We start from the raw sequence: 10,904 nt of genomic DNA on the forward strand, positions 1-10,904 counted from the left end.
AGGAAGTAAGGGACAGCTTTGACTCGCTGAATGAAAATAGCTGCTCACTATTTATCCTTAATCGATCTACAATTCCAATTACCAGTGGAGATTTTTTAACATGATGGAATGCGATCACCTTAAGAAAGGGAAGGGAAAAGGACAATTTTTAGGTATTTCACATTTTTGGATAGATGTTTTAGGTCTCTTACCTTACGAAGGAACCACCTTCATTCCCAATAAAACCTTTCAACTTAAGGCGAGACTGGATGTAAATTTTATTGCCGTACGGAAATACAATTTTCTCGATTACTTTTTGTGTTGTTTTGTGTACAAACTCCTTGCGGTAACGATTCGAAATATCACTCCTTAAACTGAAAGGACGTTTCAGTCACGAATGTTGCCATCTTTGAGAAAAAGCAGGTCAGTCTCCAGTTCTTGTATAGCCTGCTTCAGGTTTACATAGTGCACAGAGTTTCTTTTATTTTTCACCTAAATGTCTTTTTAGTGTCCGTTTGTACTAGAGGATTCGGTTATTTGCTTTGCTGACCGCGGGGAAGGGGAATAGGACTGGTATGTACACAGAGGTTTTCGTTTCAGGAATTTTACAACTTTTTGCTATTTAATTTTTTAGTTTTTATTTCTTTTGGGAAGATTTTTTTTACCCACACCCACACCCACGACCCACAACCTCTACCCACGACACACGACCCACGACATTTAGCTACACTCGAATGCGACGACATGCATTACTACACGGTGGATGAGACCTTAACGAACCGTGACTTGTGTGTGATTTGACTTTGGCTCTGAAATGTTTCTCGCATTGATTGCTTTGTAATGGTATGTATTGTGTCAGTTATCTATTAATAATCCTATCGAAGCGATTATTTTGCTGGAAAACGTCGAATTAGATTCAACTGCCAAGTTATATCGCGGGTAGTAATTTGCATAAATTAACCGTCAACCACGCCATGCCTGTCTTTGTAAACCAACCGACAACTGACTGTAAAACGTAAAGGAATGCAATCTATAGGAACCATCCAACGTTCTTGCTTAACATCGCCCCAATTACATTTTTTAATAGAAAGATAGCGGCGAACAAAAGTGGTGAAAATTTACTATTTTGTCTCAGGTATACATTTTCAGTTGATTGGCATGCGAAAATGTATCGAGTGCCCGCGGATTTTTAAGCATGAAATGGTTCACAAAGGGTGAAATATTTACACCCTGTTTCAATTTTGATCTAAATCGGAGTGCTAGTAAGAAAAAAATGTGTTCAAAAATGTCTATTTTTAAGCCTTGTCAAAAACGTTCCCCCCTCCTTGTAAATGACAATGAACAGGGGCCGTCAGGAGGGAGGCCTAGAGAAAAATTGATAACATTTTTATTGAGAGGAAGGATGATATTTTGCTATCATGTAAACATATTTCTAACTGTTAGTCTGCTTTCTGAAATATTTACCTATCAAAACTCCAATTTTCAAGGAGAAAATTGTTCCAAAAAATGCATTTTTGGCCCAAAAAAGATAATTGTTTATGCGATAAGACAAAGAACAAACGTTTTATTCATGTTAACCCTCGGACGTACATGCAATTTCATACCCCCACCGTGGTACAAGGGGGGTGGATGGAAGCCCCCCCTAGAGTTTTTGATATGTTGCAGTATTTCGAAACGATGAAAGCCGTTAATGGTGGCATTGTCGGGGGGCTGTGACGTCATCAACAATGGTCACCATCTTGAGTGCCATCTTGGATTTTACCAAGAATTGGAAATCAGGATAAAACCGCAAGAAATGGCAATTTTTTTTTGTGCATGAGATGAAAAATAACCCGCAAATAAGCACTTTGCATAATTTTAGCCACAAGATTTATTGTTGAAAAAATTGAAAAAACATATACTTTCACTCAAAAATGGTTGGAGCGCCTCCTCCTCACTGAACTTGACTCAAAATGCGCGCGAGGGATGAACAAAAAGCTCCTGAAAACATTAGGTGCTGATGCTTTATCCACTAGGAGAAAACTCAGAAAAACCTTAGGGATCCACCCCCCTGTACGTCCTAGGGTTAAAATAAGGGTCTAATAATCCCAATTTTACCTTGTAGAGGTGTTTCTTAGTTAATATTTAAAGTCTAGTCACTGAGAACAAGGAGGCAATGACAATTGCATTACATAAATTATTGGAGTTGTTCTCGACTCGACGCTTTGACGCACGTTACGCAAATTTGCAATTCTTCGCTCTACTCTATACAAAACATTTCGCGCATCAGAAAGTCTCCAGAAAGCGAAGATCCTTAATTGTCCACGCATTTGTTACCTCAAAGCTTGATCATTTGTAACTCTTTGCTTTATGGTCTCGCAAAGAACTTATAACAGCGTCTGAAATATGTTTTGAATTCTGCAGCTGGCTTGTCAAGAAAATCAGATCACGTTACGCCACTGCTGTTTCAGTTACATTGGCTGCCTGTTGATCAGCGTATTGAATTTAAAGTGCAGCTTTTTAGCGGAGCTCCACGCCCGCGAAGCGTGCGCGAGCGGAGCCCCATGGCTAAGTAACATTAACCATCCCAGGAAATTTGGTAATCACGTGACCGTACACCGCCCGTCCGTCCGCACCACAGGGAAACCGATGTTTAATCTCACACTTTCTATTTAGTTTGGGAGCACAAGAAAACTGATGATGCCCTCATATTGCACATTAATGTTGTAATCAATTGACAGCTGTCAAAACAGGGAATCCGCTGACCAGTATCACCTGACCGTATCGCGGGCTCAGGTGTCGACCCATCGAAGCTGAGTATTTTTTGAAGTTCTCCGCTGACAAGTTACTAGTTTTCAAATGATCGCAAGCTCAAGTTTTAATTAATTTTTAAAATTTATATGAAATATGTTGTGTTTATGTGCCCCCAATTAAAATTTTGATTTCAAACTGACCTCGGACGCGAAAATTCAGCCAGCTATTACAGGAGGGGAAGACAGTTGCTTTTGACTTTTCTCACCATGGTCACGCGTTGGTCACGCTCTACGTCCAATTTTTTTTGCTCTGGTTGGTCAAAATTTGATAGGTGAGTTCATGCGGGAAATTTATGCAGCATCTTGAAACTTGTTTACTCTGACAGCTGAAGTTGACAGACTTTTGTGTCACCTTGTGATGTTTTTAACTATCTTTTCCACTGGATGTACAAAATGAAATTCAGCTGCTATTAAGAGTCTTCTGTTATTCATGGCTAGTTTGTTTATTGGGTTTTTGGTTTAGAAATACATCGCTTGTCAAAGTCGGACATCCGATTTTGGATGGCACCGTTTGTGACATACTGCATTCTGTCCGAGGTCTGTATGATAAAAAAAGCGCCTCATAGTACTGTTTCACCTCAGATGACAAGCGTCACATCTTCGATTTCGAAAACTGAAGCTCCTCGTACAAGAAAAATGACGGAAAAAGGAAAAGCTTACCAAAGGGATTAAACAAGCTAACCGCGATTGTGCGCTTGCGAAACTGAAAAAGCAGATAGAGAAGATCAATATAATGCGTGACTTACCTGAGACATCAATTGAACAATTAGCCTCAGAGAGGGATTATTTAGATCGCTTGAAAGATGGGTTTAATGACGCGCAAAAGGCGTACGATGATTTGCTGGAATCGCTAGAAGAAAAAGACGCCTCGTACTAGTGGTTTGATATTCACGATCGAGAGTTTACGGAATGTAGGATAAGAGTCTGCGAGCGCATTCAGGCACTGGAGAAAATATCCACTCGACCTCCATCCGAGAAGTCCAGGCACAGTAGGTAGTCGTCTGTCAGGTCTTCTCGATCTTCCTCGTCTCATCGAATTTCTCTTGCCTTGGTCGATGCAGCCTCTAAAGCAGCGAAGTTACGAGCGGAAATGGAACTTTTCGATAAAGAAAGAGAAATAAGGCGCTTGCAACTTGAAAAGGAAATAGTGATTGCGAACGCCGAAGAGGATGCAATTAAAAGAATAATAGATGAAGACAAACTATCTATTAAGGAAGAAAACAAAAGCGTTAAACAAGGTCTTGCGACCAGAACCGTTTTTCTCATCCTCCCAGTACGCTAGTCCAGATATCAGCGCTACCATGCGCGAAATAGTTAACCTTCAAGCAAAACAAGCAGAGTTAAGTTCGATGATAATAAATCAGCAGAAGACTACCCACCTTCCAGTAAAGGAGCCGCCCATCTTTTCTGGAGATCAATTCGAGTATCCAGCGTTTATAACTGCTTTTGACTCCATCATTTCCGCTAATGTGCCCTCGGACAGAGATCGTCTCTTCTTCCTAAACAAGTACACTAAAGATAAGGCGAACGAAGTTGTGAAAGGATTTCTAGCTATGAGCTCAGACAGCGCTTACAAAGAAGCCCGGAAATTGCTTGACCACCGCTTTGGCAATCCAGTGCATGTAGCAGAAGCGTATAAGTCTAGCGTTAGAAAATGGCCGCAGATCAGTGACGGAAATAGTAGTGGTGTCCAGGAGTTCTCTGACTTTCTTGTGCGATGTGAAGAAGCGATGAAAACAATGAAGTCTATGGGAGATCTTGACTCAACACAAACGCTCCTTCAAATCTGTGCTAAGCTTCCTTCCTATTCTAGCGTTAAGTGGTGTAGGCAAGCCCATGAAACAAAAACGAAAACAAAGAAGATTATCACCTTTAGCGACTTGAAAATTCGTTAAGGAAGAAGCAGAACTAGCGAACGACCCTATTTTCTCACCAGACGCGCTAAAGAAAGAAAGAAATAAGACGGTGACAGCAAACCAACCGAGGTTCGGACGGAAGATTAGACCAAAGAGCAAAGGCGTTGACGGAGCGAGCGGAACGTCCCTTGCGACCGGAGGCTTACCCATGGAATCAAAAATTGCCGGTGAGAAATCGTACCAGCCCTGTCCTCTCTGCGAAGGCCAGCACTCACTCGTTAAATGCAGCAGTTTCTTGAAGAAGTCAGTAGACCAGCGCAGTGATGTCATTCGTGAAAAGGGACTTTGTTACGGCTGCTTTAAAAGGGGTCACATGTCAGCGGGTTGTCGTGACAGATTCATTTGTGAAGAATGCGGAAGGCGCCATCACACACTCCTCCATGGGGTAAAACCCAAATCCAGCAACCCACAGCCAGACACGAAAGCAAAATCGAGCGTGCATCAACCGAAGAAGAAAGAGCCTCAAAAGGAAGCCAGTGGTGAAAGCAAGCCAGCTCCCGAATCATCAAATTCAAACGCTATTAGCGCGGCACACAGCTCAGTCCCAGGCAACGCAAGCTTAATCACCAACTGTCGAATAGTCTTGGTCGATCTGTTTCACAAGGCTAACCCCGAAAAGCAAATAAAGGTGTACGCACTCTTAGACGATGTAAGTGACACGACCTTCATTACCACCCAAGTGCAAGAGAAACTCGGCATAGAGGGTGTTCAGTCCAGTTTAAACCTTAGTACCATGCTTGGTCGTGAAGTGTTAGAAGTAGAACGAATCGATGGACTAATTGTACAAAGACTTGACGGACGTGTCCAAGTTGAGCTACCGAAGGCGTACGCTACAGAAAGCATTCCATCCAGACGAGACCAAATCCCGACACCGGAGGTTGCGGATATGTGGCCTCACCTCCAGAAAATACGCGATATGATCCCGCCCTATGAAAAGGACGCAGAAATTGGCTTGTTAATTGGTTGTAACTGTCCCAAAGCAATCAAACCAAAGGAGGTTATACATGGCACGAGTGGAGATCCTTATGCAGTTCGCACTTTGTTAGGATGGTCTATCGTGGGACCTGTCGCGACCTCAGACAGCTCTTTAGAAGACCACGCCTTGAATTCCACATGCCATCGCACACTAGCGAGAGAGAGAGTACCCGGAGATCGTGAGAGCCGATTACGTTTCGTGCTTAAAGGAAAAACAAAGGAGTTAATAAATCCAACGGCGATCAATCAGATGTTCGAACTAGATTTCTCAGATCACAATAACAGCGGAAGGCATGGTTTTTCTAAAGAGGATAGACGATTCCTGGAAATAGTCGAGCAGGGAATTCATCAGTGCGAAGACGGCCATTACGAACTTCCGTTGCCATTGAAAACCGAGCGCATCGAACTGCCTAATAATAGAGAGACAGCTCTCCGCCGACTTAATCAACTGAAGCGAAGATTTCAAGCTCCACAGGGACAGAAATATAGAGAGGACTATGTAAACTTTATGAAAAACATCATTGAAAATGGCTATGCAGAGAAGGTACCGAACATGCACAAGTCAGAAAGGAGCAATGTCTGGTATATCCCGCACCACGGCGTCTACCATCCAAAGAAACCAAATAAAATTCGCGTAGTTTTTGATAGCACGGCGGAACATAGAGGCGAATCTTTAAACAAGCACCTGCTTCAAGGCCCTATGCCGCTTTCGAGAAGAATCCATCGCCTTTATGTGCGACATAGAAGCCATGTTTCACCAAGTCAGAGTAGACGAAAGCCATAGAGATTTACTTCGATTCCTCTGGTGGGAGGACGGTGACGTCACTAGAGAACCAGAAGAATATAGAATGGGCGTTCATTTGTTTGGAGCCACTTCATCGCCGGGGTGTGCGAAGTTTGCTTTGAAGTCAACTGCGAATGACTATGAGAGTGAATTTGGTGTTGCTGCCGCAGATTGTCTTCGAAACGACTTCTACGTTGATGACGGTCTCAAGTCTGTTCCCTCAATCGATGAAGCTGTAACGCTCATTTCAGATGTGAAGCAAGTGTGCAAGAGTGGAGGTTTCAACCTTCATAAATTCGTGTCGAATAGTAAAGACGTCATCAGAAGAATACCAGAGTCAGATAAAGCAGATGGCGTTAAAGAGCTCGATTTGGACCTCGATTCGCTTCCCTTAGAACGTGCCCTTGGTGTGCAGTGGTGTATTGAGTCTGACTGCTTTCAGTTTAACATCGTCTTACAGGACAAACCGTGCACTAGAAGAGGAATACTTTCTACGATAAGTTCGATTTTTGACCCTCTTGGCTTCGTTGCTTCGCTCTTGTTAGACGGGAAGTCAATACTTCAGGAGTTATGCCGCCTTCATGTAAGTTGGGATGACCTAATACCTAACCGTACCGAGACTGGAACTCACCGCCGCTGTTTGTTCTGTGAGGATTAGCCAGCAGTTGCGTCGGGAATTTAGTTATCACATTGACCAAGAGTACTTTTGAACAGATAGCAAAGTGGTCCTTGGATACATAAGCAATGAAAGTCGGCGATTTCATGTATTCGTGGCTAACAGAGTTCAAGAAATTCAAAATAGGCCTTCAGTTGAACAGTGGAACCACGTCGAATCAAAACAGAATCCTGCAGATGAGGCTTCGCGAGGTGTAAAGTCTCAAGAGTTGTTACATTCTCGTTGGATCAACGGACCTGCCTTTCTTTGGAAGACTGAACACCAGTGGCCAATAAACCAGGATCACAGTGAAGGTACCTTTGGTCTCCAGAATAACGACCCCGAAGTCAAGAAACATGTTACCATGGCAACAACACAAATCGTCAAAGTAGATTCAGAGAAAACAAGCCTTTGTGAGAGAGTAAAGTACTTCTCTGACTGGTATCGCGCGAAACGAGCATTTGCTCTGTGTATACGTTACATAAGAAGTTTGAGAGCGCGAGTACAGAAAAAGCAATGTAAAGAAGAATTGACACGAGAAGTAAAGGTCACTGATTTAGAGAGCTCAGAACGCGTTATCATTCGTGAAGTACAGACAAGTGCATTCAAGGAGGAGTTAGACGTCTTGAAGCAGATAAAGCGGAAGAATCCGGACCCTAACAGTAGAGTCTTTGCCCAACAGAGGAAATCTAACATAAAGACTTACACCTCACTGTACAAGCTCGATCCTTTTGTTGATGATGATGGAATTTTGCGAGTCGGTGGACGTCTCAGACGTGCAAGTCTGTCAGATGACATGAAGTTTCCCATCATACTACCAAGAAATGGTCACGTTACCACGCTCATTGTCAGGTACTTTCACGAACGCACAAGTCACCAAGGCAAGACCATGACGCTCAATGAAGTACGATCGAATGGATTTTGGATAATAAGTGGTTCAGTTGTAGTCAGTAGCATAATCTCGTCCTGTGTCAAGTGCAAGAAACTACGTGGAGCAGTTCAAGAACAAAGAATGTCACACCTCCCAGAAGACCGTTTAGAGACTGCCCCTCCCTTTACCTACTGCGCCGTCGACTATTTTGGGCCCTTTATCGTTAAAGATGGCCGGAAGGAGCTGATGCGTTATGGTGTTTTGTTCACTTGTATGGCTTCGAGGGCTATACACCTTGAAACATCTAACTCCCTTGACACAGATTCATTTATCAACGCCCTTAGACGATTTATCAATCGGCGAGGTCCAATCCGCCAGCTAAGAAGTGACCAGGGAACCAACTTTGTAGGAGCACGTAAAGAACTTGCACAAGCGTTGAGTGAAATGGACTAAGAAAGAATTAAAGCAAAGCTATTAGAAGAGCAGTGGAACTGGTTTTCCTTCAAAATGAATGTCCCAGCAGCGAGTCACATGGGAGGTGTGTGGGAACGCCAAATAAGAACCGTTCGGAGCGTTCTCTCATCGCTGTTAAACAATAATGGGTGACAATTAGACGACGAGTCTCTTAGGACTCTGATGTGTGAAGCAGAAGCCATTGTTAACAGCCGACCCTTGACAGTAACCCAGATTTCAGACCCAGATTCTCCAAGTCCTTTGACCCCGAGCCAGCTGCTAACGATGAAGTCAAAAGTTGTTCTTGCCCCACCAGGTGTCTTTCAGCCAGCAGACGTATATTGCAGGAAGCGTTGGAGGCGAGTCCAACATTTAGCGAACGAGTTTTGGTCACGCTGGAGAAAAGAGTTCCTGCTTAGTTTACAAGAACGTCGGAAGTGGACACGCCCAAGCAGAGATTTACAAGTGGATGATGTTGTAATCATGAAGGATTAGAGCCTACCTCGTAACGCTTGGCCGTTAGCACGTGTATCAGCTGTTTACCCTAGTGCAGATGGGCAAGTACGTAAAGTCCAGGTAGCTCTTGCGGATAGCCGCCTCGATTCCAAGGGAAAGAGGACTGGTCAATTACGGTACTTTGACCGACCGATCTACAAGCTGGTGCTTCTGATGAAAGTTAAGAACTAAGTGAGATCCGGGGTAATTCCCCGCCAAGGAGCCTTGAACATTGACCTGAACTTTGAAAAGAAAACATGATTATATGAACATTAAGTTGATTATGTAGTTGATTTCGTGAAATAATAATATGATTATTTCAGGGGAGCCATGTAAAGGACAAGACATAAGAACAATACCTTTCATTGATTTCGTGATTTTCATGCTTTGATCCTAGTTACTAGCGTAGATACAATGTTTACCTGATTCTCTATTGGTTTTGTAATGAGATATTTCGGCGTCCCCACGCAGGTATAAAAGCGCGCGTTAGCGTCCTTTTGGTCAGGAAAAGTCAAGTAGGATTCGCGTCGTGACATCGTTTTTGTGGTTTGTCTTAACCTTTGGTACAAGCGGGACCGATATGTAAGTGATTCCTTTTGTTATTTCTTTGTTAAGTTTCGTTCTTTAGTCTGTGGGCAAAGGTACACGAATGTTACTGTACAAGTATACAGATTTAAGCTTAATTGATTTATAATTGTTTCATGAGCGAAAAGCGGATTTGAACGCCTGTTAGAGCAACGCCCACACTTTTGCTTTATAGTACAAGGATTAAGATCAGATTTATGGAATTATTGTCTAATTTCAGTTTATGTAGCCTTTAATTAGATTTTACCGTCTTGTTATCGACCTAATCGTTATAGAATCGCTTTAATACCGTTTTCAAGTTTTAGTTTGTTGATTACGCGTTATTTGTCTTAGTATCGTCCTTTCGCCAAATTGATAGAGATTTTGTATTGTTATTTCAGTTTACGGTTAATCTTTGGTCTATAGATTTTGGTCTTTGGAATTTGGAATGAAATCACCGTTAACCGTCACCTTCGGTTTTCCGTGGTTTTCTTGTTTTTGCCGACCCGTAAAATAGTCCCTAATCTAACCTGCTGCGACACACCCCTCAAAGTTTCGTTTCTCGTTTGTTTGTTTGGGTCGTCGCCAGCCACAACTTTCCTGTTGGCAAAAAATATGAAACGGATAACTTTTTTCTGAAGCAATAAGATGTTTGTTAAATGTGTTTTTGACGCCTGCCCCCAAACTATCAAACCGTAAGATAAATAAGGCAAGATTAACGCACGGTAAATATTTATGAAAAAAAAAAAAACATTTTGTTTGGGGGGAGGGGGTAATAAGTTAATAGCCAGTGAGAAACTCATCAAAGTCTATCTACTGTGGCCTATCCGGTACCGATTAAATAAAACATGCTCCACTACAAGACTCAGTCAGAGAGTATATAAGAGAGATTTCTGTAGCCATGTTTTTGCAAATCCAGACAGATATACAAGTCCACGAAAGATAATACGCTTAGCCAATTCTCTTTTAAGGTTATGCACAGACTAATCACGACAAAGAAAGAACTACTGAAGTACAAATTAGCCTCTGATTACAAGTGTCCTTTCTTCCTTAATTAATCCTGATTCAATTGAACACGACCTTTATCAAGAGAGGATAAAGCTCTTATCCTTTCTTGCCTTTATACAATTGTCCAGAGCCAAAGCAATTCTTTTCCAAACCTTTAAGTTGGTTTAATGAATATCATAAAGAGAATGTACAACTTTAAAACAAGCAGATTAATTTAATACACTCGAAGACTCCTTTCCATTGCAAATGTGAAATTCGACTCAAAGCAATCTCCTTCTATTGCCTTTATTGCAAAAGAAATATTTATACACTTGCAAGAACATCGCAACAAAACCTAATTTAGATGAATTTTTACTTGACCTTTTTGAACAATATCGCATTGAAAATTGTGGCAAACTCTTGCTGGTTTTCA

General features: G+C 42.2%; 2 protein-coding genes across 2 annotated transcripts; both read left to right on the top strand.

The window, feature by feature from the left end:
* Window positions 1-4,835: 4,835 nt before the first annotated feature.
* On the top strand, window positions 4,836-6,446 carry LOC140949458 (uncharacterized). Its single transcript, XM_073398617.1, has one exon. The coding sequence runs from the start codon at window positions 4,836-4,838 to the stop codon at window positions 6,444-6,446; it is 1,611 nt and encodes a 536-aa protein (XP_073254718.1).
* Window positions 6,447-6,510: 64 nt separating this feature from the next.
* Window positions 6,511-8,425, top strand: LOC140949459 (uncharacterized). The gene is made up of 2 exons (XM_073398618.1): window positions 6,511-7,033; window positions 7,161-8,425. Exons 1-2 carry the CDS (start codon window positions 6,511-6,513, stop codon window positions 8,423-8,425), a joined length of 1,788 nt encoding a protein of 595 aa, XP_073254719.1.
* The last annotated feature ends 2,479 nt before the right edge of the window (window positions 8,426-10,904 follow it).

Source organism: Porites lutea, chromosome 10, assembly GCF_958299795.1.
Source record: "Porites lutea chromosome 10, jaPorLute2.1, whole genome shotgun sequence".
NCBI classification, from domain to species: domain Eukaryota; kingdom Metazoa; phylum Cnidaria; class Anthozoa; order Scleractinia; family Poritidae; genus Porites; species Porites lutea.

Bases quoted from the DNA above. Each gene is read 5' to 3' on its own strand.
- LOC140949458 (XM_073398617.1), top strand. From the start codon at position 4,836: ATGGAATCAAAAATTGCCGGTGAGAAATCGTACCAGCCCTGTCCTCTC.
- LOC140949459 (XM_073398618.1), top strand. From the start codon at position 6,511: ATGGGCGTTCATTTGTTTGGAGCCACTTCATCGCCGGGGTGTGCGAAG. The intron at 7,034-7,160 runs GTTGGGATGACC...ACTTTTGAACAG, and splicing joins GTTATGCCGCCTTCATGTAA to ATAGCAAAGTGGTCCTTGGA.